The sequence below is a fragment of the Odocoileus virginianus genome, chromosome 11, assembly GCF_023699985.2.
Source record: "Odocoileus virginianus isolate 20LAN1187 ecotype Illinois chromosome 11, Ovbor_1.2, whole genome shotgun sequence".
Classification (NCBI taxonomy): domain Eukaryota; kingdom Metazoa; phylum Chordata; class Mammalia; order Artiodactyla; family Cervidae; genus Odocoileus; species Odocoileus virginianus.
This window is the reverse complement of record NC_069684.1, coordinates 25,833,001-25,852,937: the sequence shown is the minus strand read 5'-3', so window position 1 is coordinate 25,852,937 and position 19,937 is coordinate 25,833,001. Positions and strand designations below refer to the sequence as shown.

At 46.8% G+C, this 19,937-nt stretch overlaps 1 protein-coding gene across 4 annotated transcripts in view; it reads right to left on the bottom strand.

The window, feature by feature from the left end:
- The window catches only part of KAZN (kazrin, periplakin interacting protein), a 1,309,273-nt gene extending 1,294,428 nt beyond the window's left edge, over positions 1–14,845 (bottom strand). The window contains exon 1 of one of the 4 annotated variants that reach the window (XM_070474078.1): positions 13,973–14,845. In XM_070474078.1, the coding sequence (XP_070330179.1) occupies positions 13,973–14,063 (91 nt within the window). In that variant the 5' untranslated portion in view covers positions 14,064–14,845. The remainder of the gene's footprint in view (positions 1–13,972) is intronic. The other 3 variants (XM_070474075.1, XM_070474076.1, XM_070474080.1) reach the window with 3 other exon arrangements.
- Positions 14,846–19,937: the final 5,092 nt, after the last annotated feature.

Below are 19,937 nucleotides of genomic sequence, written 5' to 3'. Positions count from 1 at the left end.
GTTTTCTCAAGGACCAGGGCAGGGCGGGGGTGGGGGGAGGTGGGTTTGAGATGATTCAAGTGCATTACATTCACTATGCACTTTATTTCTAATCTAATGCCACTGCTGATGTGACAGGAGATAACAGTCTGCAGCTCACAGTTTGCAGGCCCATGGGTCAGGGGAATTCAGGCCAGCTCAACTATTCCAGAGAACAGTGTCCTCTGAGTATGTGCTAAGCCCAGCCTTTTGTCCCACGGGTTTTAGAAGTGCCACCCCTGGCACAAGACAACACCTACACCTTAACACCTTCAACCTCTGGCCTCTGAGCAGCTGCCACCACAGCCAGCTGTACATTTCTCTCTCCAGCCTTGAGATGATTTGGTGTATTTCTTTTCCAGGAGATATGGTGGACTAGAAAAAATGCTACAAAACATTTGGAAACATAATGAGCATCCTTATAAACACAAAGCTCAGCTTTCAGAGTCAGGGAAATCTACTGGGGTAGGCTGCCAGGTAACTCAGACAGTAAAGAATCTGCCTGAAATACAGGAGACCTGGGTTTGATCCCTAGGTCGGCAAGATACCCTGGAAAAGGGAATGGCAACCCACCCCAGTATTCCTCCCTGGAAAATCCCATGGACAGAGGAGCCTGGTAGGCTACTGTCCATGGGGGTGCAAAGAGTTGGGCATGACTGAGTAACTAACACTTTCACTTTAGACTGACAATGGATCCTCAGAAGATGTCTAGAATTTATAAATGTTATTTGGAGAGTTGCTCTCTGCAGATGTGATCAAGTTAAGGAACTTAGGATAAAAGAATATTTTGAATTATCCAGGTGAGCCCTAAGTGCCACCTACCAATGTCCTTATAAACTAAAGAAAGAGAGACACCTCACACAAAGAGAAAGAAAGAGCGATGTACCCATGGAGGCAGACAGGGGAGTGATAGGGCCACGATTTCAAGGAACGTCAGCAGCCACAGGACTCTGGAAGAGACAAGGAACATCTTCTCCCCTAGAGCAGGGGTCCCCAAATTCCAGGATTTAATGCCTGATGATCTGAGGTGGAACTGATGTAATATAATAGAAATAAAATGCACAATAAATGTAATGTGCTAGAATCATCCCCAAACCATCCCTACGCTACAGTCCATGGAAAACTTGGACTCCATGAAACCGGCTCCTGGTGCCAAGAAAGACTGGGAACTGCTGCCCTAGAGCGTGGAGGGAGCTCAGCCCTGTGACACCCTGATCTCAGTCCAGTGACACTGATTTCAGACTCCTGGCTTCCAGAATGGTGAGAGCATAAATTTGTGTTGTTGAAGCCACTGAGCATGTGGTAATTTGTCACAGCAGCCACAGGAAATGAATACATCCAACAAACCCACAAAGAAATGCAAAATTGAAAGCCAGAGTGATGGCATGCGCTGACACCTGGGCTGCTCAGAGGCACACGCTGGTCCGGTAAAGTGGATGCTAGGGTTGCATTGGCACATGCGGGAGGTCTCACGGCCTCAGGTTATACTGGATAGAGGAGACAGAACTACAACACACACACATACACACACATACCCTCACAAGCCAGTCTCAGAGGACTTTACCATTAGGAAGCCTCAGGGAAATGAGGGGACTTGGATAAGGGTCCTGCACACAAGCAAAGGGAAACAGGGTCTGAGTCCTGGACTGAGGTGGGAGAGAGGGTGATCTCTTAATTGCTCATTACCCCAAAATGGGCCTCAAATGGGTTTGGGTTTAAATTTATACTACCTGGGAGGATTGAGGAAATCCCCAGCTCAAAAACTCATATTACCTACAATAATATGATATCTCCCCGATAAACCCCAAACACGAGCTCAGAATCCAAATGTACAAAGTACATGAGGTCATAAGCTATTCTGGACACAAAATCAAGAGAGAAACAGAAGAACTGTACTCAAGAATGTCAGAAATGGATTTATCAAATTCCTTTAGCAGATAAATGTGATTTTAAATACATTAAAGATAAAATCAAAAGCAAATAAGACAAGAGATTACTTTGTTAAAAAGAGTACCAGGAAGATTTGAAAACTACTCAAACAGAACTTGGAGAAGTTTGAAAAAGAGAGACAATAAATGGGGAATTCCCTGTGGGTACTGCTTCCACTGGAAAAGGGAGACCAGGTTCCACCCCTTGTCGGAGAACTAGGATGCCACAAGTCACGTGGCATAGCCAAAAAAGAAAGACATTAAATGAAAAATTTATTGCCTCAATTAGGCTGAAGATTAGAAGAGCCAGAAAGAAAATTAATGAACCGGAAGATAGTGTTTAATTCATTATCCAGAATGCAGTCAAAAGACAAAAATGGAAAATATGAAAAACGAGTCAGATGGAGAAGTTCAACTCAGGTCTCTCAGTATTTTATAAGATAGGCTGGGAGGATAGAAAGAATGGGAGAGAATCAGTGTTCAAAGAAATAAATGGCTTAATATTTTCTAGAATTGAGACATCAATCTTCAGATCTGAGAAGCACAAATCCCAAACAGGATGAATAAAATTAGATCCATTGCCAGACATGTAGTAAAACCACATAGCTTCCAGGACAAATATTTTAAAAATGAATTCGTAGAAAAGGCAGATACCCTAAAGAGAAACAGCTCTAAAATTAATATAGGTCAACAGCAACAATAGAAGCCAGAAGAATGTCATACCCAAAATGCTGAGAGAAGAATAAGGCAACCTAGAACTCTATATCCAATTGGTCTAATTTAGTAACACTAGACACAGTGATACTAAAAATTGTGGAGACTCTTCTATAGTCCTTCCTGGTCCCAACCACTTACGATCATCTCACCTATCACTGGCCTGGTCTCTAGAATGCAACTCTTCAAACCCTGGCTTTCCCTAGTCAACATTCCACTGCTGAACTGGCAGTGGGCGTGCTGATCACAGGAGGCTGGAAGCAGGTAGAAGGGTTCTCTTTCTAGGGGACTATTTCCTTTTCTACCTGTCTCTATGCTATAGATTTCCTCTGTGCTGAAGATGGTGTGTTCCTCTAGCATCCCAGGACATATCCCAGCTCTGCCTCTGTCTCCCCAGCCTCCACTCCTCTGGCTAGACCAAATCCCAGTTCTTCCACTCAGGAGGCTTCATATGGAGCACTGAGCAGGTGGTAGGCCCTGCCTTGTCCCCAAACAGATCTTTCTGTGCTCCCTGGTAGACACCTGGGGCTCCCAGAGCCCTGAGGGGTGGCCCACATGTTTCTTATGACCAAAGCTGGGGAGCTCTGACCACTCTCTGGAGTCCTGTCTCCCCTGGGGTTCCCAACCTGGGCTGCAGTCACTGCAGAAATTCAGAAGAACCCACTGCGTAAATTCCTTTTTAGATTCACTTCTAACCTAGGAAACAAGGCCAAGCCACCATCTCTCCCAGAATTGGCTCTCTTCCTGTATTACATCACCCCTCTAGATCCCTGGACCAGCAGGGAGGAAAAAACCTCCCCTTGGCTCCCTGCACTTGGGTTCCCTAACCAGCCCTCTCTTCAAGTGTCCTAACTTGTCCTCACTAGGGGTAACTGATAATGACTTCAGGAAGATCGAAGAGAAGATTTCAAGTTTTAAGAAGTCCTGAAATGCAAGTGGAGCCCAGCCTGGGTACCTGGCTATCCTCATGGCTTTGTCTTCTTTCTTAGATGGGAGACCACTGGACTGATGGTCCCTTTGATGTTCAAGGCTGGGTCTCCCTCCTCTCATGGCGCTGACACTAGACTCTACAGATTAAAACAAAAAGTAAATAGGGCTCTAGGGAGGACAGTTAATATAAAGGACCAATGAAAACACATTTACCTTTCTGGGAAAAAAAATAAGACTGTCTGTTTCATCTAGCTCATTCTGTACATCCTTAGAAAGACAGATGAGATTGGAATTGGTCGAAAGAGCCAATGTCCAAAAGAATGATGTGGTTTAAGACTATAACAAAACCAGAAATGGGTTCTTTGTCAAGGTCCAAATGTCACCACTATAACAGGTGGAGACAGGAATAGGAAGGTGGGAAACCTAGTATATCACCGTTAAATTACTTTTACACATTCACATTCTTTTACAGCAGGACCTTTACAATCTCCCCTAGTCCAAACATCACATTGTTGGTTTTAAGACTTCAAGTAATCCTATTGCCTTGAGGTTTCCTGTTGACTTCCCTGATAGCTCAGCTGGTAAAGAATCCACCTGCAATGCAGAAGACCCCTGTTTGATTCCTGGGTCAGGAAGATCTGCTGGAGAAGGGATAGACTGCCCCCTCCAGTATTCTTGGGCTTCCCTTGTGGCTCAGCTGCTAAAGAACCTGCCTGCAATGCAGGAGACCTGGGTTCGATCCCAGGGTTGGGAGGATCCCCTGGAGAAGGGAAAGGCTACCCACTCCAGTATTCTTGCCTGGAGAATTCCATGGACTGTATAGTCCATGAGGTTGCAAAGAGTCAGACACGACTGAGCAACTTTCACTTTCCCATTGATCTGTATGGACATCTTTCTCACTTTTTGCTGTCTGGCCATTCCTACTGTGGGCGGGGCTTCACTCACCCACCAGCCACATCAGAGGAGGATCCTCACAGAGGAATGTGCTTTTCCTTCAGATTTTTTACATCTGCAGCCATTCCATTTCATTTGGAGAAGAGCAGAGGAAGCTTGGACAGTGGAAATCAAACCAGTCAATACTAAAGGAAATCAACCCTGAATAATCATTGGAAGACTAATGCTGAAGCTGAAGCTCCAATACTTTGGCCACCTGATGCAAATAATCGACTCACTGGAAAAGACCCTGATGCTGGGAAAGATTGAGGGCAGGAGAAGAAGGGGAAAGCAGAGGATGAGATGGTTAGATAACATCGTTGACTCAATGGACATGAGTTTGAGCAAACTCTGGGAGTTAGTGAAGGACAGGGAAACCTGGAATGCAGCCATTCATGGCGTTGCAAAGAGCTGACATGAGTTAGTGACTGAACAACAAGAGGAAGTTTGTCTGGGTAAAAGCTTTGCCCTCAATGTAAAGTTTATCTGTTAGAGCATTTGGGACTGAAGAGGAAAATTGACTCTAAGTTTTTCAGAAGCTGGAGTAAGTAACCACATAGGACCTAATGAGAACAGGTCCAAGAACAAGATCAAGTCGGAAAACTAAGTATGCCCTGGGCAAGAAAAAGCACCTTAACAGCCCCATCCTTGGTGGGCTCTTCCCACCCAAGCTACCTTCCAATGAGAAACCCACCAGTCACTTAATTCCAGAACTTTCTAAAGAGCAAACTTGAGGGCACAGCAGGGTCTCTAATGCATTTTCCTACAAAAGGCCATTTTCCCTCTTACTCAGCTATGCCCATGAACTCACCAAATCTTAGATTTGGCCCCTCTTGTCCTTCTGCACCACCATCAAGAGCAGAGAGCCAGCTCCACCCCCTGATGCCCCAACCTTGGCTGCTTGGGGACAGTGCACTAATGGTTGCATGACAGTTCCCAAATGCCCACTCCAGACTGGCACAACCACACATCAAAAACTGGAATGTCTTGGACCCTCCAGACTATGTTCTGTCTATTTGTATCTATTCTCTATCTGCTCTCAAATTTTATCCAGGTTCTAAGACTAAGATGAGGGAGGAAACATCATAGCTCAAGTTAAGTGTATTTATTGCAACGCCAAGGCTATCTCAGAAACAAGTGCTCTGAAGTCCCCAGGCCTGGGGCAGTCCTTGGCTCTAGGAAGCTATGCAAGGGAATATAGACCAAAGTCAGGGCCTCAATCTACCCCTCTCAGTTTACTCCAGTTTACTCCAGGAAAGGCAGGGGAATGGGACAGCATACAGCAGGCCTACCACTCACACTGGAAGCAGTTTCTGAACCAGAATCGGAGTCCTGTGGATGAGAATGGAGGGCTTGAAGCAGAGACTGTCAAGGGTGGCCCATGAACAGGACACAGCTGTCAGAGTCTGACCCTCTGGAATCCACAGTCTTTCATCTAGTAATACACAGTCAAGAAATGGGAGGTTTTATGGAAACATCGGGACTCTGGGTTTCTCTTGGAGAATAAGAGCAGGGGACATGGCTCCCCAGAACCACTAAGTGGTGCCCAGCTCACCTGACTTGTCTGGCCCCTACTTCCAAACCAAACATTTGCTTCTTCCACTGACTGTCTCTTAGCTTTAAAAGGCTTCCTCCAAGATCAGATACTCCACATTTCAACTAACATTTGAATTTTATTTATTCAGCTGCCCCTTATTAAGGCTGACCCTATACTTTATCATGTGAATGAGGACATGCTAGAGAATGAATGTAGATACTGTCGATAATTATATCAGAAAGAGATAGGAATTGCCCCAGGTCCATTGGGTCCAATGAGACCTTTTGTAAACAAACACGCTTTTGTGATGGTGGGTGGAAGTTCTCACAGACTGTTGATTCCTAACCTTAGGAGTCAAAGAAAGAGTCATTATTGTGTGTGTGTGTGTGTGTGTGTGTGTGTGTGTGTGTTTTAACTGTAATGATTAGCCAAGGGGAGAAGTACGAACTTTTTACAAGTTTGAAAGACATGATCATAAGGAATGTTTTAATTATAAACTTTGTCTCAGTAACAGCAGATGTGCTAATAAGAAACAGCAGTATCATCACAGTGTTGTGAACTGTGTCCTCTCCAAATTCACCTGTTGGTGATGGTGAGTCTCGGGAGTGATGAGGTCCTGAGGGTAGAGCCATTGTGAATGGATTAGCACCCTCCTGAGAAAAGATAGGAGAGGCTGCTCTCTCTCTGCTCTCAGCCATGTGAGGATACAATGAGAAGACAGCTGTCTGCAAATCCAGAAGAGGACCCTCACCAGACATCAGACCTGCTGGCACCCTCATCTTGGACTCCTCAGTCTCCAGAACTATAAGAAGAAAATGATTTTTGCTTAAGTCACCGAGTCTGTGGCATTTTGTTACGACAACCTGAGCTAAGATAGACAGCAGATGTTTATATATAATGCCTTCAGTGCCAGGCATGGTGATAAGCACATCATACATATGAACTCACTGTCAGGCCCCACAAGCCTATGAAGTAATCTATTATCTTCATTTTACAGATGAGGAAATCAGAGCACAGAGAGATTAGGTACTTGCCTAAAGTCACACAGCTAGTGAACAACAAAACTGAGTTTTGAACCCAAACAATTGAGATCTTACAACCACGTGCCCCTGCCTCTGATGAGTAAGTCTCTGAAGAAATAGACCAGTTAGAGACCAAGCTCTGCTTCTGATATAAAAATGGTGGGAACACCATGCTGCTCAAAGGCTGGGGCTCTTATACAGGCTGCTTATTCCAAGCATGTAAGGACCAGCTCACCCCTGTTGCTTTCGTCTCAAACAAGCACCACTGGTGGGAACTCCTGAGGTCAAGGTACGATCCAGGGGTGTCACTGACAGTACTTGCACCCTAAAGAGATCACCAGGATGCTGAGAAAACCCTATCTTTAAACTGAAGACAGAAGGTTAGGCACAGAGGAGATGCTGGGGGAAGATGAGTGGCAGGTGCCACCTCTTTCGTGCACTATGCCCAGCAACAGACTGCTTTCCCTTGAAGAGCCTGGAGTTGAAAGCATTCAACCTTTTTTTTTGTTTGTTTTCCCTCTCTCTCTCTGGCTATCCCACAGTTCTGGTTGCTATCTCACCTTAGATCCCTCAGATTGCCCTCAGGGCATTCAGGCCAGATCCTTATCCTAAGCAATGCAGCCCGCTCCTCCCTGTTCAGCCTCCGCTTGCTGGTGGCGGATGTGAGCGTCTGGGGTACTTCTTTGCTGGGAGTTGCCGTTAGGCATGTAATCTGTGGGTTTTCTTTATTTATTTATTTATTTTTCCTCCCAGTTATGTTGCCCTCTGAGATTCCCAGTCTCCCCACAGACCCGTCGGTGAGAGGGTTTCCTGGTGTTTGGAAACTTCTCCTCTTTTAAAACTTTTAGACTCCCTTCCCGGGACGGATCTCCATCCCTAACTCTTTTGTCTCTCTTTTTATCTTTTATATTTTGTCCCACCTCCTTTTGAAGACAATGGGCTGCTTTTCTGGACACCTGATGTCCTCTGCCAGCATTCAGAAGTTGTTTTGTGGAATTTGCTCAGCGTTCAAACGTTCTTTCGATGAATTTGTGGGGGAGAAAGTGGTCTCCCCGTCCTATTCCTCCATCATCTTAGGACTGCCCCCCGAAAGTATTCAACTTGAGGGCTTCCCTGTTGGCTGTGTGGTAAAGAATCTGCCAACCAATGCAGAATACACGTCTCTGATCTCTGATCTGCAAAGATTCCACATGCCTCAGAGCAACTAAGCCCGTGTCACAACTACTGAGCCTGTGTTCCAGAGCCTGGGAGCTGTAAACACCAAAGCCCACATGCCCTAGAGCCTGTACTCCGCAAGAAGAGAAGCCGCCACAATGAGAAGCTCACAGTGCAATTATAGAGCGGCCGCCACTCACTCCAACTAGACACGAGCAGCAATGAAGACCCAGTACAGCCAAAAATAAACAATTATTTTTTTAAAGTACTCAACTTGATCAGCCCACGCGACTATTGGGATAAACTGCTTTCCCCACCACCCTTGATTCCACAAGCTCACTTGAGGGCTATGAAGAATCAGTCTTGAGAAGGACAGTGACCATAACCATGGTTTTGCTCTGCCAGATTCCACAAACACCATTTTATTGTGCTAACAGCTTCTCACAGGGATGACAGCCACTCTATAAAAGGATTTGACTTAAAACAGACCTGTCAATGTCTTCCTGTTGAAAACACCACCTGAGGTCTGGAGGACTCCAAGGCAACCAAGATGAGATTTCCTAACCTCAGGAAGCTGAGGGCCTAATAAAGAAGGCACTGATAAACAGGAATCATAACACAACACATTATGAATAGTATTGTGAAAACACAGAAGACATAGGTCACTCCCACTTTAAGCTACAAACTCCTGGAAGATGGAGAGTATTTATCTTAGGTACCTCTGGTTACTGCAGATTCCACATTCATTCAGCAAACGTTTTCTGGCATGGATGTTCAACAAGCATTTCTGGAGATAAATTCCTGGGGGAGCTGGGAAATCTGACAGAGTCTGGATGGAAGAACAGGAAAGAGTAGATACTTGGGATCCAGATGCCTTGAATTTGAATCCTGGATCAACTGCTAACTTTCTTTTTCTTCATGGGCCTTAGCTTCCTCATCTATAAAATGGGGATGATTTCATGTGCCTTATGAGGATGTGACCAGGATGAAACTAGATACAATGTAGGCACTTAGCATAATGGCCATCCCAGAATAAGCGCCCAATAAGAATCTGCTATGGTTATACTCAACTGCCAGTAGTCACTATGGTGATTCTTCGTTGCAAATGTCAAAACATACTATTCACACAGGAGACACAGCCAGGCAGGTCCTAGATGACCACCCCTTGGGGATCTAAAAGGAAACCTGAAAGCTGCGTTCCCGTACCCACAGATGAAAAGACAGGAAACAAGATTCTCCTCTTGGCTCATGTTTATCTGTTTGATTTTTGCAAAACCACCAACATGCTCACCTCACAGCAGATGCCATAAACCTAGTTCTCGCCTCTCTTGGTTACAACTATGGCAAGTGACTTCCAAGTACATATAGGTTATATACCTAGATGGATTCCTATATTGTTCAAAAGGCAGAAAGGTGGCTCAGCTGACAGCCTTCAGAACGAACAAGGCAGTAAAGTCAAAAGATGACCAGATCCTGGCTCCAGGTACTGGCCTGACTTGTCAGACGACAGACAGACAGACATGACTTGCATTTATTTTGAGTTTCTGCATGGTAAGGAGCTGGAGGCTGATCCAGAACTGATGGTGCCAATAGGGAACTTTGTGAGTGACTTCTGAGCTGCAATTCAGAAGTATGCAGAACCGCAGCATCCAGATGATCAGGTCTTGTCCCCTTCTTGCCCTCTCCTCCCATCCACCCTCCCCCTTGAGCTGGGCCTGGATTCCTGCAGCATCAGCAGGACATACTGGACAGAATGACTTTAATCCTTCTGGTCAAGCACAGTGACCCTGTGGAAATGCTTTCCATCCAAACGGGACAGGTAGGAAATCCACCAGGATGACACAGAGGCAGCTTAGCAAGTCGCACAAGATATAAAGACCCCAGAAGCCCTGGCCTGGAAGCTGGAGTCCCCCAAACAACAGAATGTCAGGCTGAGGGATGAGTCAAGAGCCCTCAGCAGAGACAGGACCGAACGCCAGGGTCAGAGTGGCACCTTGGTCAAACATTTTGGGGTCCAAGGGCGTGTGTGCCCGTGCTTAGTCATGTCCAACACTTTGCAACCCCATGGACTGTAGGCCTGGAGAAGGGCATGGCAACCCACTCCAGTATTCTTGCATGGAGAATCCCATGGACAGAGGAGCCGGGCAGGCCACAAGTACATACAGTCACAAAGAGTCGGATTCGACTGAAGTGACTTGGCATGCACACATGGACGAGGCCACCAGGCTCCCCTGTCTTTTCCTGACCAGAATACTGGAGTGGGTTACCATTTCCTTCTCCAGGGATCTTCCCAACTCAGGGATCAAACCTGCATTTCTTGTGTCTCCTGCATCAGCAGGCAGATTCTTTACCACTGCGTCACCTGGGAAGCAGTCCAAGGAGAGGATATAAAGGAGTTATTCAGCTACAGAGACCAGCAGTACACCAGCTTGAGTCTATACAGTCCAACCCCCCAAAGTGTCTCCCAACATCCTCAGTAAAATGCAAGAAACAGCTGGAAGCCAGAGTGATGCAGGATACTGTGAGGTCAGTTAGTGGGAATGTGGCCTCAGGCTCCCACCTGAAGAAGGTCAGGCAGGAAGACTGGAGAATGGTGGCCCCGTCGGTCATTCTTGCCTGGCCAGATTAACATCTCACCTACCATTTTAGGACCAAAGGAAAGGGGAAGAAATTTGAGTTGGGGGTTAGAAAGAGAAGAGAATATCATAGTATGACCCATTCTGATGTGGGGTGAGGGACCATGAAGAGGGAAAAGGGTGAGCAACAGCATCAAAGCCCATGAAAGATTCAAAATGCTGCTCTCTCCTCCAAATCCTTCAGAAATACATAATTAAAAAAAAAAAAAAAAACTCTTTGCAGAAGCCATGGGATTGCCTTTTTAGGGTACAGGCTTTGGGGTGGGCTGATTAAGGTTTAAATCCCACCTTTGCCAACATCTAAACTTCACCCATTAAGTAGGAAATACGCATCTCCCTGCAAGGTGGCCATGAAGAGGAGGCAGGTGTGATCTTCCCTACTATGATCAGGTGCAATGGATCTGGACACACAGTGGGACCTCTGTTCTTCCTAGGACTTTCAGATCCACTCTAAATGCTTCCAGAAGCAACAAAGACGTGTGTATGGTGCAGTGGTGTAGGATATGAGACAACCAGGACACCATGTAGCATCAGAAGTGCCAGGAAGAAAGCACGTGTCTGAGCCACATTCTCAGGCCTGAGCCCTTTCACATGACCTGGTTAAGATTTTTGAAAATTAAGAGAGCTTATGTAAAATATATAGGAATGTTTGTTCAGAAACAGAACCATTTAAAAGTCACAATCTATATAATTCTCTTTTCTTTAATACACTTTTACATTTACCACTAACCAGATCATCATCTACTTGCATAAAGGCTGTAACTTACTCTTCAGACTCGATGGTTCCCGGCATTGTGCAGAGAAAGCACATAGTAGGTACTCAGTGAATATATGTGTCTCTCACTAGAGAATAGATGTGATGAACAGAGTCCCTGTGAACCCCTGGAGTCATGGAATCATTTTCACATTCATTTAAGATCTCATTTGTGATACCTACTGGACTACAAACGCCTTGCTTGAAGAGTGTTTGCTCTCAACCCCCTTCACCTAACTGAGTGAGGGCTTTTAAATTGGAGGTTAATTATTCCTCCTTGCCTGTCTTCAGGGAGAGAGCTCTCCCCTGAGACTGCTGGTCATTGTTATTCCATGTTGCACTGCTTGCTTGACGTAAAGGATTTCTTTTAAGGAGACAGAGAATTCCATGACCTGATTTAGGCTTGGAGGCCTCCAAAAGCTTAGAGGATAAAGCCACAGGGAACAGCGCTGTCTTCTAGAAATCTATCATCTGCCTTCCCACAGTAACTCCAGAGAAGTAGAAAGATGTGTGAAACTTCAGGAAAACCTCAAGTCCTCCTTCTTATGTATAACAGCAGTAAAGGCACTTAAGCTATTGCAGGTCAAATATTCCTTGAGTATATAGAGTGGGAGACAAACCAGAATTAAACTGCCCTGGGTGGGAGTGGTGATCAGTGCTTTGATCTTCTACAACCATGGGCAGCTATGCTCTCAGCAAACAGATATGCCTTGACTAGGCCCTGGGAGGATGCCTGCCCAGAGCCCCCCATGTCTCCTGTGTGTGCTAGGTGGCTTCAGTAGTGTCCAACTCTTTTCAATCCTATGGACTGTAGCCCACCAGGCTCCTCTGTCATGGGAGGACATGGGAGGACATTCTTGCCTTGTCTCCAGGCAAGAATACTGAAGTGGGTTGTCATGGCTTCTTTCCAGGGGATCGTCCTGACCCAGGGATCAAACCCAAGTCTCTTACGTCTCCTGCATTGGCAGGTGGGTTCCTTACCACTAGCGCCACCTGGGAAGCCCCCACGCCTCCTAGAAACACTAACAAACACTTAACACTAAAACTGTGCCGGCTAGTCACCAGGCACAGTCCTAAGGCTTTCCATGTACTAACATGTATTAACATGTTGAATTTCTGCAATAACTCTATGAGGCAGTGCCTAATATCCCCACTTAACAGGCACAGAGAAGCTAAGTAACATGCCTGAAGTCACACAGCTTGTAACAGGTGAAGCTGGGACTCAAAGCCAGGCAGTCCACCTCAGAGCCCTCATTCACTTAATTCATGAGGCTCCACCTTGTGCAAATACATCCCATCCTTGAACACTGTTCAAGTTTGCTTTCTCCATTGCACTGGGTTCCTCTGAGTTCGCAGAATCTGAGGCCTGGAGGGACCAGGCAGCTCAAGTCCAGTTCTCTTGTTTTGCAGCTGGAGACAGATTCTCAAGTGAAGGGAGTAGGGATAGGGTCTGCCGTTTTCCAAGGCTGTGCCACCACTGACACCAACTCAAGCCCCCAGACTCCTAAATGCAGTGCTCTCCTCACCACCTTCCAGAGGTTCACAGCACAAATGCACGATTAACACTTTCATACCCAGGAAACCACTGAGGAAACACATGGCCCTTTTTCCAACAGCAGGAATGAACTCTGAGAAAGCAGGCATCCTTTGTCTTACGACTCCAACGTAATCGAAATCATGGATCAAGCACCAGCCTGTGGGTTCCACCACAGTGACAATTTGCACCAAGCTATTCCCCCCACTCCAGTTTTCTTTGCAGCCGACTGCACAAACTAGCAAGATGGCTGGCACAGGGTAAGGCTGCAGCCCACACCAAGTTTTCCATTCTGCAAGAAAGGTGAGGTTTCTATGGAAGAGCCAAGGCTAGTGAGGAATGCCCACAGTGGAGCCCAGGGCTGGGAGAGACTGCTCGGGGCGGATCTTCTTAGGAGTACCTAAGTTACTCCAGTGGCACTGGGAATCCCATGGCTTAACCACCACTCTTAGCAGCAGAGAGGCAAGAGGACAGAAAGGCAACTATATCGTCTAGGACTGGCTGCTGCCCCCAAATGTTACCACAGCCCCTGTGTCATCAGACCCCTCCTGACGCACCCTCTCACATCCTCCAGGTAGCCACAAAGAAAAGAGGTGGTGAGACCAAAGGGTGCCTCACTTGCCCTGTCCAGGCAGCAATCCAGTCCCCTGGCACATCCTAGAAACTTTAAAGTGGACATGCCTGGCAAGCACATCACTAGCTAGCTAAACCTCACATTCCAAATTACATCTCGGCACAGATGAGAGGCACATGGGCCTCCAGCCCTGGGGTCCCTGGAGAGCGACCACTGCCCCCAGGACACGCTTCCTACCTGCCTCCATAAGTTGGCACTGCTGCCCAAAGACATGGGAGAAGGTGACCGGGCCGGCTGCGGAACTGGATGTTGCCAGCGTGGATTCCATGGCTCTCCTGGGGTCTTTGCTGTTGGTCTCGTGGCTGCGTCCAGACCCTTCGGAGCGGCTGAGCCGAGGATGACGTCACTGGCCCAGAACTGTAGGTCGGAGGCGACTTGTCACTTCCAAGAAAATATCCCCGCCCCCAAAGTTTACCAGGTTCTTCCTCTGGACGCCGAGTCCTGCAGTTTTTCTCAAATACCGGTCAAGTGCAAAATGACACCCTCTGGGGTTCCGCAAAGCTTGCACAGCGAAAGGAGTTAGATGCGAAAGCAGAATCTAAGTTTTCCCTCCGCAGGAGTTGCCTCCTCTGGGCCGGGGTCGGAGTGACTGAGTCCTGGCAGAGGCCGGGTCCGGGGAGCCGCTCGGCCCCAGCCGCGTCCCAGAGCCGGCTGCTGCAGGAAACGCGCGGCCGGCTCCGCGGCGGCTCCTGCCAGGAGGGAGGGCTCGAGCGAGGCTGCCCCAGGCTCCCCGGGGACCCGGCTTCGCAGGCCCGCGGCTCCTGCGGCTCCGGCCCCGGTCTCCGTCCTCCGGCAGCTCGAGCGCTGCTGTCCCGGGTCCGCGCGCCCTGGGGCGGCCAGACGCAGACGCGGAGCGCGCGGGAGGCGGGCGCAGCGCGGGCACTCTGCAGCTCTGGACCACCGACGTGCCCGCGGCTCATCCTTCACTCCAGACGGATGCTGTTCCCTTCCTCGTCCCCCTCCTCGCCGAGCTGTGGGGAGGGGAGTGAGACGTGGTTAAGGAGCCTGGTCCCACCTACGGCAGCCGGCCTTCCCCCTGCGCAGCCCGCCACCCCCTTTCCATGCCCGTTACTTGGAGAGGTTTGTGGATGCAGAGGGAAGTGCTAACTCAGCCCAGAGGCTCTCGGCCGCTGTAACCTCTTCGTGCCCACAGCCCAGGAAGAACCAGAACAGAACAGGAGAAGGCAAAGCCAGCAATAAAATCCAAAGATCAAGAAGAGAAGAGAGGGAAAATGCCATCCATCCCCCATGGCACTCCGGCGACACAGAAATGGTCCAGGTGCTTCATCTTTGCCAAACCAGGCCTATTCTGTGTAGAGAGCCACCCGTCCCCTGTCCCGACCCCCAAGGGCAGTTCTCTGGAAAGGGGGAAAGGCAGGGAGAAATACGTGGTTACAACAGCTGTTTCGAGGGTGCTGTGTCTTTATCCTGCTATCCCATCTGCTGATCACAAAGCTGCTAACTTGTGAGACGCAGCAACATCTCCAGCCAGCATTTTGGATGCTTCCACTGGGGATCTGGCTGCTGCCCTGGCAGGGCGCTGGCAGCACCACTTCCTCCAGGAGAGAGAGAGAGAGTGACAGCACCAGCAACAGTCAAAGCACCCACGGCTTTCCCCGGGAGGGCTTTGGTTCAAAAGTTGCTTACTTTCTGTAGCTCAAGAACAGAATAGCAAAGTTCCAAAGCTCCAGAAAGGCTTTCACACAGAAGCCTTTCCCACCAGAACCCTTTGTCACCAAAGATGCACCGCTTCTTGATGTTGGAAATTAACCTGGCATGGTTAAGGCAAGGCAGAAGAAGCCTTGAAATAAGGAGTAAAATGAAGCCGACTTCATGTTTATGGTTTCCAGTAGCTTGCACCATTGAGGATCCCCTTTCTCATACAGAAGAGGTTCTTTTCCAGGTCATGAAAGTATAAGACATCAGAGAACATTCTCTCTGACCACTCAGGTCTAAGACAACCAAGGGCTAAGGTCGAGAGAAGACCAGATCACTTGGTAACTGCAGAAACCACATACAGGATGTGAAATGGGTTGGCTTCCCAACTCTGGGTGGCTATGAAAGTTTCAATGCATCTGAGTAATGGGCTACTATGCCACCACCAGAAAAAAAAACTACAAGCTGAATTGGGAGGGGAGGGTGAATGGGGGGAGCACAGAGGATTTTTAGGGCAGTAAAAATTCTCTCTATGATACCATAGTGATGGATACACGTCATTGTGTTGTTGTTGTTGTCACTAGTGAAAGTCACTCAGTCGTGTCCAACTCTTTGGGACCCCATGGACTAAACAGACCATGGAATTCTCCAGGCCAGAATACTGGAGTGGGTAGCATTTCCCTTCTCCAGGGGATCCTCCCAACCCAGGGATTGAACCTAGGTCTCCCGCATTGCAGGAGAATTCTTTACCAGTTGAGCCACAAAGGAAGCCCAAGAATAATGGAGTGGGTAGTCTATCCCTTCTCCAGGGGATCTTCCCAACCCAGGAATCAAACCAGGGTCTCCTGCACTGCAGGAGGATTCTTTACCAACTGAGCGATGAGGGAAGCCAAGTGGTATTCAGTCGCTAAGTGGTCTTCAACTCTTTGTGACCCCATGGACTAGCTCCTTTGTTCATGGGATTTCCCAGGCAAGAATACTGGAGTGCGTTGCCATTTACTTATCCAAGGGATCTTCCTGGACCAGAGATGGAACTCGTGTCTCCTGCATTGGCAAGCAGACTTTTTACCACTGAGCCACCAGGGAAGCCCCACATATCTTTATACATTTATCCAAACCCACAGAAGCTACAACAGTGAACCCTAATGTAAACTATAAACTTTGGGTGATGATGATGTATCAATGTAGGTACATCAACTGTAACAAATGTTCCACTCTGGTGGGGGGTGTTGATTATGTGGGGAGGCTGTGCATATGTGGAGTGAGGGGATATATGGGAAATCTCTGTACCTTCTTCTTAATTTTTCTGTGAACCTAAAACTGTTCATTAAAAATAATCTTTAAAAAAAAAAATCCAAGGTAATCCTTTACATACTAATTCAACCTGCTGATGCCCTTTGTTTGGAAAACCATGCTTTCCCCTTCCCCTCTCTGTACATCCCTTCTCACTGCTACATGGGTTTAATATGCTAAATTCCACACATTTTTTTCTGTCTGCTCCCTTAGTACCAGGTACCTGAGTTGTCTCCTATGCCCTGTTGCTGTGGCCAGCACAGTAATGATGCCACCTAATGGTTAGTCATCAATACATCATCCAGATCAGAACACTCTGAGAGTGCATGAATGGAACCACTATTAGTAATTATACCAGGATAAGTGGCATAAACTGGGAGGGATGGATATGTGCAAGAATTTCCCTGGTTTCATACACAGGAATGGACTTACTCAAAGACACATACAAATTTGATTTCATTCAGTGATGCCAAGTACTACTCCAGGATGGTTCTGCCGGTTCACACACTCATTGGGACCACATATGGGTTCCTATTTCCCCACATCTTTGCCCATAATTGTTGGCAAGTATTAGGAAGCTGGGTGATCTAATGGATATAAAGTTACAGTTCATTGATTTGACTTGATTTCCTTAATTATTAGTAAACTAACTTCATGGAAAGTTTATTAACCAGAGGCTTCCTCTTCAGGAAATTGCCTGTTCACAGCCTTTGCTCATTTTTCCAGTCGTTTTTCTATTATTTGACTTTCTTATTGATTTGCACAGTAGCTTCCCTCACTTTGCTAGATATCCATTTAAACTTGCCATTATCTTCTCCCAACTGTTAACTTTGACCATGGTCTCTTTTCTTGATGAGAAATACTTCATTTTAATATGGTCAGATCCATTACTTTTCTGACTTCTCTGTTTTGAAGGCTTTGCTTAAAATATCCTTCCCTTCCTCTGGGCCGTGACGTCAGCCTCCGTTAGGGTTCTACCCTTTACACTTAGTCCTTGTCTCTCTGGAGGGTGCTTTTACATCTGGTATAAGGTAAGATACGGTTTTGTTTCTGTCAAGATTGTGAACAGTTTCCCCCAAACATCTTTCCCCACTCCATCTTTTCCCTGCTGCAACACCACTATCATTATCTATCAAATTTCCACTTACATGAGTCTATTCCTGGGCTCTCTCCTGTCCTATTCATTCCCCCATACTGTGTTGTCAATGCTAACATTTTAGAGTTGCTGGTCAGCATTTTAAGAAGTCTAGATCTCAATTTTTTCAGAAGTCAGACTTAGGACTTCCCTCGTGGTCCAGCAGTTAAGAATCTGCCTGCCAATTCAGGGGACATGGGTTCAATCCCTGGTCCCGGAAGTTTCCACATGCCTCAGAGCAACTAAGCCTGTGTACAACAACTACTGAGGCCAGGTACTGTAACTACTGAGGCCTGCACACCTAGAGCCATGCTCGGCAACAAGAGAAGCCCCCACAATGAGCAGTACAGTGAGCACCGCAACGAGAGAGCAGCCCTTGACGGCTGCACCTAGAGAGAAGGCCACGCAGCAGCAAAGACCCAGCACTGCCAAAAATAAATAAATAATTTTTTTAAAAAAAGAAGTCCGATCTGCTGCTGTTGAGCCTGTGTGTCTCATGCTGGGAATCAACTGGAACAATTTATTTGAAATAAATGCCCCCCTGCTGCTCAGCCCTGGTCTGCATTCATTGACAATATAAGCCTATTATTCTTCACAGAGATGTGTTCAGGTACCAAAAACACCTCCAAAAATAAAAATCTAAAGCAAGTAAGCCTACAGAAGACATTAACTGAGTTAAGGACTTTTGTTACCTCTGTGCTGATAAAGATCATTTATTAAATATCTCTTTGATACCTGACACTATGCCAGCAACAGGAAGATGGAATAAAGGAAAGTCGTGGAGGGGAGGCAGGAGAAGACAGTGTGAGAAACCACTCAGAATCTCCGTGCATGTGGTAAACACAAAGAATAATTAACCAACTAAGTGGGAACATATCACATTGTGAATTATGGGTCAGGAAAGGTCTTGCCATCACATACAGATACTCTCAAGGAAATCCTTATGGGAGGGAGTACTGGAGAGCTATCTAAGAAGAGATGTGGAATTGACAGCAGGAAAAGGAAGAGATTCGGGTTGGGGGAGGGGATTTTGGCACAAACAAATCATTTGGGCAAAACTAGTTTAAATGCCATGTTATACTGGGAAGGTTTCAAAGCCCACTGCGAGCTCTTAAGATTGGGAAGGATATAAATTTGCTCTGCTTCAAATCAATGGTCCTATCGATATTCTTAAGATTTCCCCTGGCACCTTTCCAATTCTATAGACTTTAAATTGTCCTCCCTCAGAGGACTCCCTGACTTTGCTCAGACTCATAGTCCCAGGGGAGTTAGGAACCAGTTCTCTGACAAATCAGGGTCAACCCATCAGTTGTTATTCCCCACAGCTCCCAAAAGCTGCAGAGTACCACAGCCAACCATTATGGAAAGGAAGGGCAGAGCTTTCCTTGTGGTTCAGTGCTTGAGAATCTGCCTGCCAATGCAGGAGACATGGGTTCAGTCCCTGGTTCAGAAAAATTCCACTTGTCTTGGGGAAACTAAGCCCACGTGCCACAACTACTGAACCTACGTTCCTAGAGCCTGAACTCTGCAGCCAAAGAAGCCTCTACGATGAGAAGCCCATGCACCGCAACTAGTGAGTGAACACCACTCGCCACAACTTAAAAGAAAGCCCGTACGCAGCAACGAAGACCCAGCCCAACCAAACATAAAATAAATACTTTTTCTAAGGGAAGGACAAAGTGAAGCACAATTTAGGGAAACGTGACACTGAGCTCAGAGATACCTGTTTTAGGATGCTTCATGTCTCATAGCAAAATACCATTAAGTAGAAGCTGCCACATGACATGAGGATCATATTATTGATATGAGCGCCATAGACAGTCTAATAACAGATGCCAGTATGTCCCCATCCCAGAGAAGGAAATGTGGTCTTATGGAAATTCAAGTACTTTGCCCAAGATTACACAGCCATAAAATATAGACATTAATAGGGAATCTATAAGATAAACAGTTCTACTGGTTCTCTGCTTTGCAGTAACTGAGAGAGTCAATTCCTAGGCAGGTTGATAAGAACTCTAGGGGTCCCCATGGAGAGAAGGTTTGGAATTCTCAAGGAGG